Below are 21,099 nucleotides of genomic sequence, written 5' to 3' on the forward strand. Positions count from 1 at the left end.
AATACAAAGAATAAATCAAGTTTAGAAAATATTAATGAGTCTCATCAATACTACAATTTGTTGGTCGCAGAAGTTCAATCGAACTAGCTGCTTTATGCATTTTTAAGATATGATTTTTTCACGTCCACACTTTGTTCTCTTTGTGTTGGTTTTGTCCTATGTTCCTTTTTAGTATCACAAGTTTATGCATGAAATCATGCTTTGGTTTCCAAATTTTGTTGGATGAATATGTTTTAAGTGGAGAGGTCACAGATGGAGATGACAGTGTGTAGAACAAAAAAGAATGAATCATCACTAAATGGAATGGAAGCTTAGTTTATTAGCTATAAATTAATGATTGTCGGTGGGATAAAAATGACTTCAACAATGGAAAGAAAATGCTACATATTGTGGACTTTAATCTTTCTCTTTTTAACAATGGAAATAAAACACTGTTTATTTCCCTCCATTGTTGAAAGTTCATTAAACCCTCGTTCCGGTGATCAAAGTTGATTTTATTTAAGTTAATTGATCATGTAAGAAAAAAGTTAAATGCATTTGATTCACCAAGAATAACAAATGTAAATTTTAGACAAGAATAACAAATGATCAAAGGATTATGCAAGTGACGTTCAAAAACGCTCCTGACATTCTCGGCCAACTATATTGTCTGGAGCAATCAGAGACACCCGGCAAGAACATAAAACATTACACCAAGAAGTAAATACACAAATAAAGAATTGATATTCAAAACAAAATCAGCATGTTCAGAAACTTGATGTCTACAAAATCCAAGTGTTCACACTAGACACAATAATTAAAGCATAAAACGAAAAAGAAATAGCCCTGCCAGAGTCAATCTAGAACCGAGTTCTAGGAACAAAAACTGTGAGATGACAGTGCAGACTTGACACTTAACCTGCAAAACAAGTTTACTAGACAAGGTATAGAAATACTCAGAACCAAAGACTAATTATTATTATTGTAATAACGACGATGCACTTTCTATTTAAATTAAGATCATCCTGCACAATTCACTTCTGCAATGCCGACTTAGTGATATTACCTCCTGCACCAGGATCCCTCTTCTTCACAGCCTTAATGACTCCAACAGCCACAGTACGACGTATGTCTCTGACAGCAAAACGGCCGAGTGAAGGATAATTAGAAAAAGTCTCTACCACCATGGGCTTGGTGGGAATCATCTTAATAATGCCAGCATCACCATTCTTCAGGAATTTGGGCTCATTCTCAATTAACTTACCAGAACACCTGTCAATCTTGGTTAGAAGCTTATCAAACTTGACAGCAATGTGGGAAGTGTGGCAATGAAGAACAGGTGTATAGCCATTTCCAATCTGGCCAGGGTGATTCCTGATGATAACACATGAGGTGAAGTTATCTGCCTCCTTGGCTGGGTCGTGGTTGGAGTTTGAGACAACATAGCCTCGCTTGAGATGCTCAGCAGACACATTCTCAACATTAAATCCCACATTGTCACCAGGAAGGGCCTCAGTGAGATTTGTATGGTGCATTTGCACAGACTTCACTTCAGCTTGCAGCCCAATTGGGGCAAAAGTCACCATCATTCCAGGTTTCAAGACACCGGTCTCAACACATCCCACAGGCACAGTTCCAATTCCTCCAATCTTGTAGACATCCTGAAGTGGTAATCGGAGAGGCTTGTTTGATGGCCTATTAGGCTCGTTGATTTGGTCAAGAGCTTCAAGAAGGGTGGGACCCTCGTACCAGTGAAGATTAGAAGAACGCTCAATCAAGTTATCTCCCTCAAAACCAGAGATGGGAACAAATGTAATTTTTTTAGGGTTATAGCCAATCCTCTCCAAAAAGGGTGAAAAACCCTTGACAAATTCCTCATACCTATCCTTGGAGTATTTGGGTGCAGTGGCATCCATCTATCAAGATAGATGAAAATTAGTACTTATATAAATGAATAATAAAAGTAATAATCAAATATAAATACCTTGTTGCAGCAGCAGATCATTTGCTTCACACCAAGGGTGAAAGCGAGGAGAGCATGTTCACGAATCTGACGAACCCTAGAAAAAGCAGTTTCAGATCCAATAGTAGTAGAATTAGAATCATATACGAGAACAGCACAGTCAGCTTGGGATGTTCCGGTGATCATGTTCTTAATGAAATCTCTGTGTCCGGGGGCATCAATGAGAGTGCAGTAGTACTTGCTTGTCTCAAACTTGGACAGAGAAATGTCGATTGTGATACCTCTTTCACGCTCAGCCTTGAGCTTGTCAAGCACCCAAGCATATTTGAATGAACACATGTTTATCTCAGCGGCTTCTTTCTCAAATCGCTCAATGACATCCTTTTTAATACCTCCAAGCTTGTAGATCAAATGACCAGCAGTGGTTGACTTCCCAGAGTCGACATGACCGATAAACACAATGTTAATACCAACCTTTCCTTTATCCATTATTGCACCTTAATCTGCCAATTCAACACAGAAAACAACAGGACATTAGTAAAATAAATTACTCTCAGTAAAGTATTCAACAATGAATAAAATGCTAGCTACCAACAACACAATAACATTCTGATTCTGACAAGTCAAAAAAAGCACAACCAATGATAACCTATTATGATACATACAGGGTAAAAAAATACAGCAAGTTTTAAAAATAGAATATTTCACTGTCCCCGCCTGCGTTTTTGCCGTTTCCACAACCCCAGAATCAACCAAGTAAAGAAGAAGAAGAAGAAAAAAAATATCGATGCTTACGAGTCGGGACGATACGAAATAGAAAAAATATACTTGAAGAAACAGAAAGCTGCCCTGGAAGGAAGAGAAATATAGTAGAGAGGAGCAGATTGGTTCCATTTATATATTCTCACCGTCTCTCCCCGCTCTCTCTCTCTCTCTCTCTCTCTCTCTCTCTCTCTCTCTCTCTCTCTCTCTCTCTCTCTCTCTCTCTCTCTCTCACATAAGTGATGTGATAAGAATGTCCCACTCTTACATCACGGGATTTATAGTGGAAATTTGTTTTATTTTTTTTATTTTTTTTATTTTAATAATAAATAAATTTACTCATTTAAACATGTAAAATACATCATTTTAAAAAACTATACAACTCTCTCTACTCTCATTCAATAAATTTATGTAAAAAAAAATTATATGTGTAACTTTATACAAAAGAACCATATTATATTTTTATGAAAATATAGAAGTAAGAGTATGAGATTATAAGAAATATGGATAAATTGGTCAAATGTTTGGTACAAAGACCAATAAGCATGTTTCCCAACAAAAAAAGACCAATAACCATCTACTATAATATATTTATAACACCATTTGTTATTGAAAAAAAGATTACAACATCATTTTGTAAAGTGTCTCGTTAAAAACTTTATCATTAAAATCGATGGAATAAAATCACGACGAAGAAAAAAAAAGTGCATAACACGTATTAGACACACAAGAATTTTTAGAAGAGTTTGTGTAAGATGATTAGATTAAAACAACAAAGATAAATACTTTCTTGTAAAAAAAGAAAAACAAAGATTTTTTTTTCTTATTTTTGTTTATACAAAAGAGAAAACAAATTAAATCTAATCTAAGCTATAGATACTTCTAGAAAATAGAAATTAAATTTTAAAACTAAATCTTTTTGTTTGTTTCCTTCAGAAGAAACTTTTTGTTTGTTTTGGAAATAAGATATGAAAAATAACTAACCTAATCTAAATTCCTTAAAAAAACTAACCTAATCTAAATAAAAGCAAATGAAATCCAATCTTAATCATGCAGTAGGTCCATTTTCCTGCGGTAGGTAATCTGATTCTAATCCTAAGAAGAAAACAAATCTACCTAAATAAAAGGAAAATTAAAAACTAACATAGTCTTGAAAGATCTAAACTAGTTTGTTATCGTGAGTTTATCTCAGTTGATAGAGATAATGCATAATATATGTAAGGTTTGAGTTTTAAACTCTGATCAGCACCAAATAAAAAAGATCTAAACTAGTCCTAAAAATATAAACTATGCTTAAAATTTAACCTTAAATCTAAAAAATTTAAAACTAACATAGTTCTGGAATTTATGGTTCAGATTGATGATTATGTTGTTTTGGATGTGGAAAATTAAGGATTAGAAAACTACTAATTAATCAAAAGTAAAAATAAACTACTCCCTCCGTTTCAAAATGAGTGTCGTTTTAGGTGTTTACGCACATATTAAGAAATGCAATGATTAAAAGAAAGAGAATGATTATTTTACCAAATTATCCTAATTAACTATTGGTTAGTTTTAAAAGTAATACTTTTGAAGTAGTGTGTAGAGTATTGATTGGAGGGTACAATTGAAAAGAAAAAGTTATTATTGCATTGGAAACTGCAAGTGACATTTATTTTGAAACAATTTTTTTTGGCTAAAGCGACGCTCATTTTGAAACGGAGGGAGTACTATTAATGGATCTCTAGCTAATTAGCTCATAATAATTCAATTTTATTAAATAAAATAAAATTAGAAAACTTACTTGAGAATTAACTTTTCCCATTTCTTGAAGCCAGCACGTCTCAAGTTCTTAGCTGCAATTTCTTTCTGTTTGAGTGGTCTACCAGTTAAGAATGCAATCTTGATACCAAGAGACAACAATTTCTTGTACAATTTTTTAGATTCAGGCAATGCTGGTGCTGTTCCAAGATTAACCCATTCATTAAACAATGTATCGTTGTATGGTTCCACCCTATCAATTCATTATAGATTTGTCAAATGAAAGAAAGAAAAAAAAAAGTGTCACCACAAATAAACCGAATGCGAAAGATCGTGTGCATGAACGTGCAAATTAAAGAGATCGTTAGGCGTTGTTTGCAAGTTTGGAGACAGAAAAAAGGGAAGAGCTTTGAAAAAAGAAGAAGCAAGTGGAAGAAATATACAATATTTGGGAGGGGGGATTTTGAGGGTTTCATTTTTCTTCATAGTACAAAATCCCCTTAGAGAACTCAAAAATTATATTGGAGAATTTTTTTGAATGGTTTATATGAATTCTTCATATTTAATCTAAACAAGAAGCATATTGTAATAATATTCTTAAAATTAAAAATATATTAATCATAAGCAATTAATTTATCATTTTTCAAAAAAATATTCTTTCAAAAATATAAAAGATTTTTCCGTTTCTTATATTTCTCACCCCATAGCCTTCTTTTCCCCTCCAAACTCTCAAACAAAGTTGTTTCTCTAGCTTAATCTAAGAGCTCATGCAAGTTAATATCTTTTTTTTGAGAGATGCAAGTTAATATCATAGTGCAGGTCCTTCGAAAATACTACCACTTTTTTTTTTAGGGGAAAGAGGTACACCGTTTTTTTGTCTGCAAATAATTACCGTCGTTTTATTTTCCTCTATAAATTATTTTTTATTTTAGACACAATAATAATACCTTTTCATTTTAGTCCCCATCATACAAAGACACATTGGACATATAAATAAAATATTACAAGTTCTAAAATTACCAAAAATAATTATTATAGGAACTATAAAATCAACGACGACTAATTATGGAGTACCGAAACTGAACATTAACACAAAATTGAGGTCTAAAAATATAATAAGTCCAAATAAAAAATGTTATATTTAAAAAATTTAGCAAAAAATTGATTTTTATAGGCCAAAAATGAAATTCAATATACCAAAATTAAGTATCTAATAAAGAAGCAAATCTAGAGCATGAAAACAAAAGATCACAATCATACCCAAATTCGTGTTTAGCATAATATGGAAGATTAGATAGTGAAGTTTCATCAATATCAAACACCCATATATCTTTGCCATTTCCACTTAGATTGAGAGTCTTAGCATAGAAATAACCTTCACGGTTAACTGCTTTAGAGTCAGCTCTATATTGATCACCTAACATATAGTTTCCAATATATTTCTCACATTCTTGTGGTATAGTTTTCCAATTTATGATGTTGTGTGCTTCAACACCAAGTCTCCAACTAGCACATGATACTTCTTGAATGTAGTGTCCACCTGAGCCAGATTTCACTCGAAGTGGGAAAATTTGGTTATTTGAACCATGATCATCATGGTTTAGAACATTACCATGACATGTTGCTAAAAGTGTAACCAAAAAGAAAATGAAGATCTTCTTCATTTATGAATTGTTCAAGTGTTCACTTAATTGCTTATTGTGTTGTGGAGGGTTTTGTTCTTTATATGGACAATTTTTCCAGTTGTGAATATAATAATAGGACAACGGAGAAATGTGTACAAATTATTTAGTATATTTCTTGTCCTTGAAAATTTTAAAAAAATATATACGTGTTCCTACAAAATTCCTGGAAAAAGTGTTCTATATTGAAAAAAAAAATAGACTCGTTTATATTTAAACCTTAGTTTAAATTCCTAAACATTTCAAGAATCCTTATAGTATGGATCTACCATGGGCAAAATGTAAATTAAACCTTTTAGTTTGATGGGGTATTGCCGGTTAAATAATTTTTGTGGTCAAAATCTGGAGCTCATGTGTTATCCATGCATGGACCTCTCAAAAATAAAATATGTTATCCATGTACGTATGATATTATGTATGAATGCTGAGGTCTAAGTTGCATTTAAAAAGATGACACGTTAAACCAATAATAAGAAGCCACTTGTACTAGAATATCTTTATCACATTTACAATTTTTATTTTTCAGATTTAATATATATATTTTTTATTGACATTCACAATTTTATTTTACATATCAACTTGCATTTAATGACATAGTGAATGGAATGTATGGAGATGCAAATTGCATGGATGATATATTATATATGAATGGAACTCAAATTGCATTTATTGTACAACTTTTTTTGGTTACAATCAACAAAACAAAAGAAATCAACAGATACAAAGAAAACCAACCATGAGAAACCAAAGAGAAAAAATACATGAGAAAAAGCAATGAAAAGCAAAACACTCTTCAAAGAGGTTAATTTAATTAGGCAATGTAGTAGAGTGGATCAGGAAGCTTAAAAGTCCTTTCACCAATATTGGTTCCAAGAATATCACTCCATTGATCTCCAATGTTTCCAACAATTCTGTATCCTTCTTCTTCCAATTTCTTTCTCTCAGATGATTTGTATGTAACTGCTGTTTTACCATGATAAATTGATGTATCCCTGCAACAAAAAATCATGTATATTTTTTTATATGCACATAAAATTTTAAATATAACTATATTATACCAAATTTTGTGTGCAATTATTTTAGTTATATAATATGTAGGGTCGGATTCATGACAATGAATAAATTGTGAAAAAAGTATGATTAGTTTATTGGTAAGAAATCACACACAATCACAAACAAATATATAGTAGTAGTAAGATTGTGACCAATAATTCCAACAGTGATGCCTTTGAATTATTAATATCATTGTTTTTAATTAATCAAAAGTAAAAATAAACTACTATCAATGGATCTCTGGTTTGAGTAAAAAAAAAAAAAGATCTATAGCTAATTAGCTCATAATAATTCAATTTTATTAAATAAAATAAAAATAGAAAACTTACTTGAGAATTAACTTCTCCCATTTCTTGAAGCCAGCACGTCTCAAGTTCTTGGCTGTAATGTCTTTCTGTTTGAGTGGTCTGCCTGTTAAGAATGCAATCTTGATACCAAGAGACAGCAATTTATTGTACAATTTTTTAGATTCAGGCAGTGCTGGTGCTGTTCCAAGATTAACCCATTCAGTAAACGCTGTATCATTGTATGGTTCCACCCTATCATATCAATTCATTATAGATTTGTCAAATGAAAGAAAAGAAAATATTCATCACGGATAAACTGAATGCAAATTAATTACTAATGTTGTAACCAAAAAAAATTAATTACTAATGTAGGTGTGCAAATTAAATAGGTCCATGCAATTCAACATCATAACGTAGATCCACGTCAAACACTTTTGGTACTAATGTTTAAAAAACATATTTTTTGTCTCCATTGTCTTGAAAATACTACAATTAATTACCGTTGTTTTATTTTTCTCTATTAAGTCACAACAATATCACCTTTTCCTTTTAGTCCCCATCATACAAAGACCAATTATACATAATAAAATATTAAGTTTTAAAATTATCAAAAAAATATTATTAAGGGAACTAAAAAAATCAATGGGCACTAATTAGGGAGTGCTAAAACCGAACATTAGCACAAAATCGAGGTCTAAAAATATAATAAATCCTAATAAAAATTGTTATTTTTTTTGAACAAAACTAATAAAAATTGTTATATTTCAATTATATAACAAAATTTTGCTTTATATAGGCCAAAAATGAAATTCAATATACCAAAATTAAGTAGTTGATCTAATATGTATTGAATATCATATATATATATATATATATATATATATATATATATATATATATATATATATATATATATACAAAAAAAAAAATGCAAAGTTAGAGTATGAAAACAAAAGATCATGATCATACCCAAATCCGTGTTTAGCATAATATGGAAGATTTGATAGTGAAGTTTCATCAATGTCAAACACCCATATGTCTTTACCAGTTATATTGAGAGTCTTAGCATAGAAATAGCCTTCACGGTTAACTGTTTTAGAGTCAGCTCTATATTGATCACCTAACATATAGTTTCCAATATATTTCTCACATTCTTGTGGTATAGTTTTCCAATTTATGATGTTGTGTGCTTCAACACCAAGTCTCCAACTAGCACATGATACTTCTTGAATGTAGTGTCCACCTGAGCCAGATTTCACTCGAAGTGGGAAAATTTGGTTATTTGAACCATGCTCATCATGGTTTAGAATGTTACCATGACATGTTGCTAAGAGTGTAACAAAAAAGAAAATGAGGATCTTCATTCTTATGAATGTTTAATTGTTTACTTAATTGCTTATTGTGTTGTGGAGGGGGTTTTGTTCTTTATATAGACAATTTCTCTAGTTATGTGAAACATGGTTGTCAATATAATAATAGGGCAATGAAAAATGTGTACAAATTATTTATTATATATTTCTTTTCCTTGAAAATTTAAATAAATATATACGTGTTCCTACAAACTTTCTGGAAATTAAATATATTTAAAAAAAAATGGACTCGATTGAAATGAGGGATTAAATATTTCAAGACTACTCCTTTAGTATGAATCACCCTATCGTAAAAGGGTCTAAAGGTAAATCAAACCTTTCAATTTAATTGGGTATTATCGATTTAATAATTGTTGTGGTCAAAATTTGGAACCCATATGTTATGCATGGATGATGTAGTATATATGAAATGAGGCCAAGGCTTCGGTGAGAGAGTGAAACAAGTCTCCTCTTGTGAGATAGTTTAACACAACCATAAGATATATTAATTTTTAATTCAATGGTGTGGATTTGAGAAGGGCAACCTGTTTGAATAGTGTTGGACAAGGTTTTTTCATATTATTAGGTTATTAGCACATGAGTAGTTAGATATTGGAATTATTCAAAGAACATTTTATTACTCATTACTCATAGATAATCTTAACATTGTTTCGTTACGACGTTAGCATCCAAGAAATGACAATCTAACATTGTATAATTCATAGAAAATTTGGAGAAAAAAAATTCTTGTTTCGTAAAGGATAAAATTGCTTATTTTTTTTGACAAGAATGATAAAATTGCTATTTCTATTAATTTAATACTTTTTTATTAAATTGAACAACCATTATAACATTTTTATTATTTTGACATTGTTAGCAGACTTTAATTTTCAGTTAATCTATTGAAAAAAATTAATGAAAAAATTAGTGTGATGTTTAGCTTTGAAAAAAAAATGTTAATAAGTATTTGTTCTATTTAAAAAAGAAATTGTGGTAGAATTTTGTAGAAAATTTAAAACATCTCCAACCCACCCAAAAAAAATAGGTTGAGTTGGGTAATTGGGTAAGTATGGTTTTAAAAATGAAAAACTCATAATAAAATAACGGGTTTAGGGTAAAATCAGGCTCAAATCTAATAAACTCACTTACCAAATAATGCCAACATTTTTATTTCTATTTTCATTGAGAAGAAGGAGAATACAAAATAGTATGGTCATAAATCAAGTCTAATTTTCAAGAAGGAGAATACATTCTCTATATTGGAAATCAAATCATTCTAGAGTTACAAATTTGGATGTTGCACTTTTTGGTTTTTTTTTATGATAATGCAATTTTATTTTATTTTTTTGAAAGAGATAATGCAATTTTATGTAATGCAACTTTAGTTTGTTGCAAGTATTTTTTGATGAAATTAATTATTTGATATTATCGTTTATTATTTTTTATGCTAAAATATAGTGAAAATATGTTATACTCCCTCCGTTTCAAAATGAGTGTCGCTTTAGCCAAAAAAAATTGTTTCAAAATGAATGTCACTTTCAGTTTCCAATGTAATAATAACTTTTTCTTTTCAATTGTACCTTCCAATTAATACTCTGCACACTACTTCCAAAGTATTACTTTTAAAACTAACAAATAGTTAATAAGGATAATTTGGTAAAATAACCATTCTCTTTCTTTTAATCATTGCATTTCTTAATATGTGTGTAAACACCTAAAACGACACTCATTTTGAAACGGAGGGAGTACAATTTTTTTAGAAAATAAAAAAGTTAGTATTTTTTATGAAAAAAATATGATGACTCGTCATTTAATATTAACAAAAAATTAGAAAAATAATTTGGCTAACTCACTACCCAACCCAACCTAAACCAAAAATTAGTTGGTTTGCCCAGACCAGACCAATAATATAACGGGTGGTTATTTTACCTCACCCAAATCGTGGTGCTCTATATGGTTCAGGTCTTGGGTTTGGTCAAACTCAACCCAAACCGACTTATGTACACCTCTAGTTAAGAGATTTGAGTACTGAAATACTAGGTTCTTAGCTGAAGTTTCGATCTCCTATGTCAATTGAAGAGTGAAATAGTTAGTTCTCAGTTAAATATTTGACCTCCTAGTTCAATTGAAAAGATTTGAATACTGAAATACTTGGTTCTCAGTTGAAGATTCGACCTCCTATATCAATTGAAGAGTGAAATAACAAGTTCTCAGTTAAATATCTGACCTCATAGGTCAATTGAAGAGATTTGAATACTGAAATAATAGGTTCTCAGTTGAAGTTTCGACTCATTGGTGATTTGATTACTGAAATAATATGTTCTGAGTTGAAGATTCAACCTCTTATGTCAATTAACGAAATTTGAGTACCGAAATACTAGGTTATGGGTTGAAGTTTCGACCTCCCAGGTGAATTGAATACTGAAATCCTAGGTTCTTCGTTGAACTTTCGACGTCCTAGGTCGATTGAAGATATTTGAATACCGAAACAATAGGTTCTCAGTGGACGGTTCAACATCTTAGGTCAATTAAACAGATTTGAATACTTCCTCACTGAAATACTAGGTTATGAGTGGAAGTTTCGACTTCCCAGGTGAATTGAATACTGAAATACTAGGTTCTAGGTTGAAGTTTCAACCTCCTAGGTGAATTGAATACCGATAATCTATCTTATTTTTATTTTTTTAAAAGGGATAGTCTATTTATTATTTTGTTAATTATTTTGAATAAACTACTCATTAAAATTAAAAAAAAAAAAATCTATCATCAATAGTATCGGTCATAAATATATTCTTATTTTTAAGGAGAAAAAACACATTAAACCTTAAATATAATGGGTTGATAATCATTTGAGTCGATGAATGTCTAACATTAACTAAACATAATAGTCTATGACGTTAAAATATATCTAAAATGTTTTTTTTTAAGAAAAAATATATCTTAAATGTTGATAATACCTATTTGGGGACTGCTAAATAGTGCCCAACTACATTGATTAAACATCTAAAACAATAAAGTTTTCATAAAAAGTGAAGCAATAATTATTTGGTGAAACCTAACACCTTATCTGTCCAAGACAAAATTTCTATTCATGGATTCCTTAATCAATGCTCCAACGACACTGGTTAACAAGACCTTACATATTTTCATATAGGGTCTTGTTAACGAGTGCCCCCATGACACTCTTTAAGCAACTTAAATTTAGCAATTATTCTTTTAAAAAGTTAACTATTACAATTTTCAATGCATTCAATACACAACTTTTTGTTAAAAGCTTACCATTTAAAGTGCTTAAAGAGTGCCCCGAGGGCACTCGTTAACATTTTCCTTTCATATAATATTATGTAAATATGATGGAGGATCAATATGACAGTATTAACATAATATTTTGTTACGAGAGATTTTTCTGATTAACGAAATGCATAATCATAGACTATTTAAAAGTCCTCATGAGCATAACTCAGTTGGTAAAGACAATGCATAAAATATGCAAGGTCCGGAGTTCAAACTCCGACCACTATAAAAAAATACTATTTAAAAATGTCAATGCATTCAAAGTTTATTGTGACTACTCATTACATATTCAGGACCAAAATGACAATTATCTCTAAATTTAATATTTGGAACAAAACTTTTGGCGGGATAATTTACCGCTTAAATTTAAATTCTGCAAGGATTTGTGGATGAAAGTGGTTCTTAGAAATTAAAGATGAAGCCAGCGGTCTGATCAATGCTTTGTCTTGTCTTTTCAAAGGGCTAGCACACACACGTGTTCATACCCTAAGGCCTCACTATGTACATGATCAGACATGTGCATGTTTAACTTTTGTAAAAAATTCATCGAGTTTATTTATATTTTATGGCTTTAAGTCATTGTTCATAATGAATTATAAACTACTCTCTCCGTCCCGCAATAGATGATCCATTTGAAAATTTGTTATTTTGATCTAACTTACTTTGACCATATTGTTCTACTAATATACAAAGATAAATAATATCATATAAGATGTCGTTAGATTTATCTAGATGAGTATTTTCAAAATATCAAATTTTCATTGTTTTTATAATATATTATTCAAGATATTTAAACTCAAAATTATGCATTGGTATGCATTATAAAAATTACAAAACTAAGAAGGATCCTAATTAGTGTTCTAAGAGCACTAGTTAATAAATCAAAAGAAGTAGTTATTTTTTTTTTTTTTATAAAAAGTTATAATTATCATATCGATACAAATAATGTTTATTTTTAAGATAAAATTTTCTTTTATGAAATCTTTAACCATTTATCTCAGAGCATATCGTTGGCAAGACCATACAACTACTATTATAATATAAACTATTCTTATATTTGTTGAAAAATGTTGTGACTGACGCTACGCGTTATAAAGTTTTTTTTTTGACAAAACGCGTTATAAAGTTTTATATAATTTTCGCACGCTTACGCGTTTATAAAATTTTATATACATTTTTACGAGATAACTTGACCCCGCTTATTAAAATTTCTGGATCCATCACTGACGGAGTACTTTATATTATTATTATTTTGTGTGGGAAATTTTATAATTTTATTTTCTTTGTTGACTGATTGAATGATTTAAATTTTTAGGTTTTATTTTTATTTGAGCATATGGTGATAATTGTAGACATCAAAGTTTTATTATATAGAGTTTTGTTAACGAGTGTCGCCGAAACACTTTTTAAGTATCCGAAAAATAAGAAATTATTCTTTAAAAGAATCAAATATTTTAATTTTCAATATATTGATTACATAAATTATCATAAAAACTTATAATTTGGAGTTTTTAAAGAGTGTATCAGATACACTCGTTGATCATTTATTTATTTTATACTATAGTGTAGTAATTTTTTTGAAGGATAATGTAGTGTACTGTAGTTATAGTCTATTCAACACAAGGCACGTGATAGTTAACGCCGATAGTTAATTACAAACCAGCTAAAGAAAACTCAACAACCGCATATAAATGATAAGGGAAATGTTTGCACCATTAAAGAGTTCATTAATGCAAGACCAACCAACATATTTTTTGTTTATCTTGTTGCTTTGACATTCACATACAAATACACACAACCTGCTGTGAATTGTGTTATCTAAAATTTTCAGAAAAATGGTAGTAGCTTATGTTGTGTTTAGAGGTAAAGTTCCTGGTGTTTATCTATCATGGCCATTATGTCACATGCAAGTGTATCGTTACAAAGGAAACGAATATGTGGGATACAACACTTATGAAGAGGCTGTGAGAGAATGGATATTGTACTGTGAAAACCAAGGTTACGACGAGGAGTATATCAAAGGAGGTATACCACGCAAACAAGCTCAAAACATACACCATGATTCTCAAGGGAAAGCATTCAACACCCATTCTAGTTTTTCCAGCAACAATGAAGAATCTTCACAACACAGTCATTATGAGCAAGAAGCAAGCCGTAAGTATGAGGCGAAACGTCACGTTGAGCAGGTTAATTATGAAACCATTGACAATTTCTCTTGTACACGTAAGTTTTATCTTCTCAGCAACTGCATATGTGGGTAACATGTGTGTGTCAATTTTTTTTTAACTTTTGATAGTTTTATACGTGTTCCATGAACATATAAAATTTACAGGAGAGTTTGAACCTTACTTTGCTGAAGATACTTCATCTTTGGATTGGATAAGCCAAAAAAGTATGCAGAAAGAGGTTGATAAGATGTGTTATACATTGAGGATACCATTGCCTACGTATGAACTACAAGAGGTTCATGGCTTTGGAGGAGTTGAGTATGTCAAGTATAGTGCCTCTTTACAAGTTGGTGCAAAAGGAACAAGAACTATATTAGTGGGTAGGTTTGGAAAGACAGAATATGATGCAAAAGAGGATGTTGCTGTTTTGTTAATTCGACAACTGTTGTTATATTGTGGTAGGAAGATTCGTGATTTTAACCATTACAACTTGGAGGATATGGTACACACTATTAAAAGTCTTGAGGATGAAAACTTAGAGTTAAAAATGGAGTTGGCCATGGTGAGAGCTGAGGTTGATGTAGCAAAGACAAAGGGCAAAGGAAAAAATAAATATTAGCCAAATGTGTATTAATCTATGTGATAATTTCTATGCATGCATGTGTGTGTTCAAATGTATTGTGTTTATTTTGATTTTTTAAATTCACGTGTTATGTGTTTCTTGACCATTGTGTCATATGTTATGTTTTTTTTTAACAATCATATGCTATGTTATGTTGGTTTATTTTATTTTTTGACCATAAAAAATATTTGTTGTTTAATATAAAATGTATTTTATATTAAACTTGGGTTATTTATTGTTATGGTCTCCGAGCAAACCACAAAATTGGTCTGTGTCTTTGTAAGTGATTGTCAAATTAGTCACAGACTTTAATACTATTTCAAAACAATTCCTATTTTCTTCAAAAGTTTCTCAATTAAGTCCATCGTCATGTGCAAAAAAAACATAGAAACAAGTGTCTAATTGATAAACTTTTAAGAAAGACAAAGACTATTTTGAAATATTATTAAAGTTAGTGACTAATTTGATAATCACTTACAAAGACAGGGACCAATTTAATAGTTACTCGTATACCAATGTTGGTATTTAGACACATTAAGGAAAATAAAAGTAGTTGTAATTTGGCTAAATTAAAGCAAAAACCGATCATTACTACTCTAAGGCTAAGAGATCTGTATCAATTAACGTCATGTGGGTTGATTGAACAGCAATCAGTTGTCAAACTATTTGTTTGCTTAAAAAATACAATTATAATAAAAGTGTATCATTATAAAGAGTGGGAGTAAGTCTTAGCTCATATCACTAGAGGTTACTTCTAACACCTGCTGCAACAAACCGAAAATGGAAAACACCAACTTAGCAGATCAATCTGTGTATGGGTAAGGAGCATACATTTATTTATATGATTTTCCATAAATTTTATTTCAAAAAATGTCGATATAATTTTCTACAAATGTTATTTTAAAAATAAAAAAGAAGATTTGTACAAATATGTTTTTCGTAACTTGGCTCATTGTTTTCTTTGTTTTAATAGGATGGATTATGAACAACACACTGAGGGTGAATATGAGCTCAGTAGTGTCAATGAAATTGTCATCCCTAAGGTATTCTAGCATTGGTTTATTTAGCAAAATTATTGAAACATTCATTTACTGGTTCAGTCATATGCTAATATGGAGAGTTAATTTTGATGTAGGTTGTCATACCACCTTGCATTCAAAGCAACCAGACAACCCCTTATGATGAACATACCAGAACTGATAAACTTGAAGAAGTTGTCATTGAGCTAAAGGCAAGTTTTATGCTTGTTTATATACTTTAGATTGGGTGTTAAGCTCTGTTTTGTATGAAAGACTGAATTTTATTTTTTCTGATTTGGTGTTATGCTATATTATGTATCAAAAACTGAATTTTGTTTTTCTTTTTTCTGTCCTTGTCATATTCATGAAGAAATTAAGCACAAAAGTTGAACAAGTTGAATCCACAAACACTAAGATTCTAGAAATCCTAATTGGAATGGTTAAAGTGAACATCAAACCTGTTGTAGCTGGTGAAGAACAAAACACTAACCCTCAACCTAAGAAACATAAGTCAGTGTTTGAAGATAAGAGCAAATTTCATGTTCAAGCTCAATGGCCAACCCCTTCCAGCCAAACTAAAAACACCATGGAATCAGACAATGATTTTATGAACAACGTGAATGATGTCTCAACCATAATCGTAATAGATGATGAAAACATACCAGAAAATCACCAAAATAAGTCTGCCTCACACAACCGTGGTATATCAAGTGGTAGCACTATTGTTTCTTGTGGCTTAAGTGATAGAGGAAAAGAGCCAATGACCTATGGTGACACTGTTATGGACGATATTGCTTTTCACAGACTTGTTGGTAGTGATTTCCACCAAACATCCAGAAACAAGGTATAGTTTCTGCTAACTAATTTCAGCCATAAATATACATATGCTTACTTCCCATTGTAGCAATAATTTATTTTGTCCTTAACAAAAAAAAGTGTTACTTTAACATGAAGGTTATACCATATGATGCTGCAATGGTGGCAAAAAAGTTGTCTTTTACACCTTCACCGTCCCAAACAACGTTCAAAAAACCTAAACACTCAACACCTGGAAATTCTCAAAGTGGAAAGAGTGTTGCATCTGTGTCAAACATCTCAAGGTCATCCACCCCTGCTGCGAAAGGTAAAATTGGGGCTGCAAAATCACAAAAGCCTAAAGTAACAGGTGCAACAGTTCCAAAGGTAGATTCTTATTTTTTGATTTTAACCTTTTCTTATTTTATAGTCTATTTAAACCTCAATAATGATAAACCTTTTTATTTACCGAAAAATGTAGTATATGATGTGTGAGTTTAGGCCAAAAGTTGATATGCAATTGTCATTGCTAGAAGCTCAAGTTTGTGCTTACACATGTTCCGACCTGTGAAATCTGATGATTTGTAAGTACTTTCTCACAATAAATTAGTTTTGGTACATATAAACTACTTTGTTTTTTTAAATTAGACAGCAAGGAGTTAACAAAATATTTATTATTGACTTGTCTCAAACATGTAACAATGACTTGGTGTTTGGTTTGGGAACATTTTATGCATTGCGAACTGATTTTCAATGCTTAATGCCCGAGGGTAGGGTGAATGAAAAGGTAAATGATCTCTTTGTAAAGATAATAATTAAATTACTTGTTAAACAAGCAAATGTAACATCTTATATGTTTTCAAGGTTATACATACGATGACTTTGAAAGCGACTTGGAATCAAAAAAATGCTACATCACGAACTGTGTGGTACTTTCCTCCATCATTTGCGGTAAGTATATCATGACAGGTTCCTTGGAATTACCACTCTAAGTAACTATGTGATGACACTAACTACCTACGACATTATTTGGTAGATGGATGTTGCAAAGGAAACTAGTGTTGATGGACTTGAGAGTACTTACATTCAAGATCGAATGCACAAATTTGCCTATGTGACTATGTAAACCCTCACACCGAGATGTGGTTCGTATACCTGCAAAAAATTCTCCTTTGATATGAGCAGTCGCCCACATTCTTTTTTTTGCATACATCTCATTGATCCAATTGTTGTCTTGCAGGCCAAATTTTTCAACCATCTCTTCCCATAGTTCTTCAAACTTATTCACCTCCATATCACCCAACATGCATCTTTTAAGATATGACATGAAATCAGCAATCCCAACATTCGATGATGCATTCCGTAGAAGATGCCAAGCACATAATCTATGATGTGCTTTTGGAAATATACTCTTTATGGCATTTTTCATTGCAACATCACCGTCAGTTATTACGGATAAAGGAGCCTTACCATTCATAGCAGTCGCGAATTGGTCCAACAACCAAACATATGTCTCTTCCGTCTCTCTCGTAACTAAACCTGTCGCAAAGACAACAGTTTGATTATGATGATTAACACCGGAGAAAATAACAAACGGGCAATTGTATTTGTTTTTCCTATAGGTTGCATCAAAGGCCAATACATCACGAAAAATTTCATAATTCATACGACTTTCTCCATCACACCAAAAAAGGCGTTCAAGCCTCTTATCTTTGTCTACAGTATGTGCAACATACATTAAAGGGTCTTTTGTACGAAGCATATGAAGATACTTCAGTGCACCGCAAGAGTCAGATGAAACTAATTTCCTTTGTTTTCCTGATTGGTTATACAAATCCTTTTTCACAAAACCTAACTTGTGAAAACCACCTGATGAATTAGCCATTGCACCATACATTTGATATGGTCTTACACCAACATTCTTATACTTTTCAATCTCAATCAAATCAGTTGGTGTTAGCTTTCTATGTGCCGGTAAAAGACCACATAGCAAACCATCCAACAGCTCGTGGTTATGCGCAAATTCAAATACGGTCACATACCAACGCTTCGAAACAATGTCTATGTGGACACGACATTTTGCAGAACATCCACACCTGGTATCATTTCTGGGTTCTCGCTTCCGCCTCTCCAAGGTCAATCCCCTGTTCTCTCTAAAACCTTCCCGCGAACAAACAAAAGTTTGCTGCAGAACATTACCCAAACGGTCCCTCAGAACTTGGGTCTTTCGAACAGAAAATCCGTTTACCCTTGCATACCATGAGTAGAAATTATATGCAACATCTAAATCAGCAAAGTCAAACCTTTCAACTACATCTACAGAAATGTTTTTCATGTGCATCTTTAAAATATCACCGATGCCATTTATGACTATAGCATTCCCATTAGACTCGGATGAATCGCTACTCGCTTCTAAATCTCCATCACACTCATTAGCCCCGTTGTCATCCATATTATCTCCTTCGTCTGAAGCTTCGTCCATTTCCTCGATGTTAATATTGTCATTACTGTCAGCTGAACTTTCTGTTACCTCCTCCATAACCTACAATAGAAGCATAATTTTAACAATCATAAATTTGAAACCTCGCTTCAAATGTAAATACCTAATAATCACTTTTTACTTACTTCCTCATCATCCATGCATCCATTCATATCTGATGAATTTAGAGACTGATCACTCCCTTCAAATGTAAATACCTAATATGATTCAATAATTATTAATCACTAACACTATTTAGTAAAAAAAAATTCAATTTTGAAATTTCATCTACTCTGTAAATCTTAATGTTAAAAATGTGTCTAAGGAGATCAAACTAGGTGCCACAACATTGAGGCAGTTGCAAATCAGGTCATCTATAATATCATCAGTAGGAAAAGGAATGAAAAAGGTTAATGGGAAAACAAACGAGTTTTAGAGATAAAATTATCTCTTTTTAATTAATGTGGGACACAAATAGTCTCTGAAAATACTGCAATAGCACATTTTCAATATATACACGGTGAACTGTCACATGGATGAAGGAATCTGCACACAAGTCAGCAAAACAAAATTTGTCTTTACTAAACACCAATAATTAGCATCAATTTATTTTTTTTAGAATCAATAAGCTGGGTTCTCATAACACAGAGTCTCTTTGTTACAGTGTTTTTAAGAGATAAAAATTTAGAAGTCTGTCTTTATTTGTTACACATTTTTATTTTAAATGGTGAGAATTGGAAGAAAAATAATAAAAAACTGTTTAAAATTATATAAGTTGTTTTGAGTATCTTCAAAAAAAAATTGTGCTTAGTACTAGTTACATCTAAGAACAGATCTGACACATAAATAAGCACCGCATACACATATGGCCATCAATGTCAAATATAATGGTGAAAAATCATGAATTTGGACTTAAATTTCAAAAACAAAGATACAAAAACATAAATAACAGAAGAATTCAGTTTGAAGGAACATAAAAAAAATAAAAATAAAACTTAATTTTGGTAAGTACCTAACAACACAAAGAGTCCCTTAGCTTTGCTTGGTTTGGATTTCAGGATGCTACTTTCACTTGAACTCAGTTTGAAAGACAACAGAACAGATTTGTTCATAAGGAATGTGTTGCATATTTGTTTGTAAGAAGATGGAACAGATCTTGATTTTTGTAATTAATATATGTTTTTTTCTTAAAACTCAATTTTGGTTGTTGAATGAGAAGAGTAAGGACGTGTGTGTTGTTTTTGGACAAAAGTTATGGATGTATGTAATGAAGATTTAAGTGTTAATTTTAATTTTCATTAAATAAAAGTAAAAATGGGAAAATATATATTATAAACCTGCTGAACTTGTAATTGCCGGTAAAAATCTACTTGCTCACCATAGGGGATTTGTAACCCTCTCTCACGGTAGAAGGCGCCATGAAATGAAAGCTTATAAAGAGTATTGGCGTGAAAGTATTTCCTTTCAAACAAATGAATGAACTCGAAAAAGCAATCTAGAGTTAAAGTTAGATTCTTATGGTTTCTAAGTTAATAGGATTAAAATACAAGCGTACGAGTTAAGATGCAAGACACGTCATGGACAAAGCTAACAAGGTAAAATGCACTAGAAAAGGAAAAATATATACACAAAATGCATATGTAAAAGTGAAAGTGAACATATATATGAGTACATTGTTCTTTCAATCTTGTCGTAAAGATATGTTATCTTGTAAGGGCGGATGCATTTATCTAAAGGCTTATGGAACACAAAGTTTTTAGAAGTTTTTGAGTCTAATTTTGGAATAAGTTGTGCAGTTTGATTTTTGAGTAACTTTGAATTTCTTTTATATTGGTCTTCAAAATAATATTCTTTTGAACCCAACCCCGTTCTTGTTTTGGTCTCCAAGAAAAACATGAACTAATTGG

General features: G+C 31.3%; 4 protein-coding genes across 5 annotated transcripts; all 4 read right to left on the minus strand.

The window, feature by feature from the left end:
* Nucleotides 1-704: 704 nt before the first annotated feature.
* On the minus strand, nt 705-2,953 carry LOC146896884 (elongation factor 1-alpha-like). Of its 2 annotated transcripts, none has more exons than XM_085733917.1 (3): nt 2,738-2,953; nt 1,964-2,445; nt 705-1,895 (listed from the first exon to the last, which is right to left on the minus strand). In XM_085733917.1, exons 2-3 carry the CDS (start codon nt 2,429-2,431, stop codon nt 1,014-1,016), a joined length of 1,350 nt encoding a protein of 449 aa, XP_085590043.1. In that variant the 5' UTR covers nt 2,432-2,445; nt 2,738-2,953; the 3' UTR covers nt 705-1,013. The 2 variants fall into 2 exon arrangements, with proteins under 2 accessions (XP_085590043.1, XP_085590044.1); XM_085733918.1 differs by lacking the exon at nt 2,738-2,953 and adding an exon at nt 2,608-2,626.
* Nucleotides 2,954-4,483: 1,530 nt separating this feature from the next.
* Nucleotides 4,484-6,108, minus strand: LOC146896885 (stem 28 kDa glycoprotein-like). Its single transcript, XM_085733693.1, has 2 exons — nt 5,705-6,108; nt 4,484-4,697 (listed from the first exon to the last, which is right to left on the minus strand). Exons 1-2 carry the CDS (start codon nt 6,106-6,108, stop codon nt 4,484-4,486), a joined length of 618 nt encoding a protein of 205 aa, XP_085589819.1.
* A 656-nt stretch (nt 6,109-6,764) lies between these two features.
* LOC146896886 (stem 28 kDa glycoprotein-like) lies at nt 6,765-8,870 on the minus strand. Its single transcript, XM_085739232.1, has 3 exons — nt 8,436-8,870; nt 7,509-7,718; nt 6,765-7,118 (listed from the first exon to the last, which is right to left on the minus strand). Exons 1-3 carry the CDS (start codon nt 8,828-8,830, stop codon nt 6,938-6,940), a joined length of 786 nt encoding a protein of 261 aa, XP_085595358.1. The 5' UTR covers nt 8,831-8,870; the 3' UTR covers nt 6,765-6,937.
* Nucleotides 8,871-17,540: 8,670 nt separating this feature from the next.
* LOC146896887 (protein FAR1-RELATED SEQUENCE 5-like) lies at nt 17,541-20,605 on the minus strand. The gene is made up of 2 exons (XM_085737352.1): nt 19,339-20,605; nt 17,541-19,255 (listed from the first exon to the last, which is right to left on the minus strand). Exons 1-2 carry the CDS (start codon nt 19,363-19,365, stop codon nt 17,723-17,725), a joined length of 1,560 nt encoding a protein of 519 aa, XP_085593478.1. The 5' UTR covers nt 19,366-20,605; the 3' UTR covers nt 17,541-17,722.
* Nucleotides 20,606-21,099: the final 494 nt, after the last annotated feature.

This window comes from Medicago sativa, chromosome 8, assembly GCF_051527215.1.
Source record: "Medicago sativa cultivar Bolivia chromosome 8, Bolivia_mono, whole genome shotgun sequence".
In the NCBI taxonomy this organism is placed as follows: domain Eukaryota; kingdom Viridiplantae; phylum Streptophyta; class Magnoliopsida; order Fabales; family Fabaceae; genus Medicago; species Medicago sativa.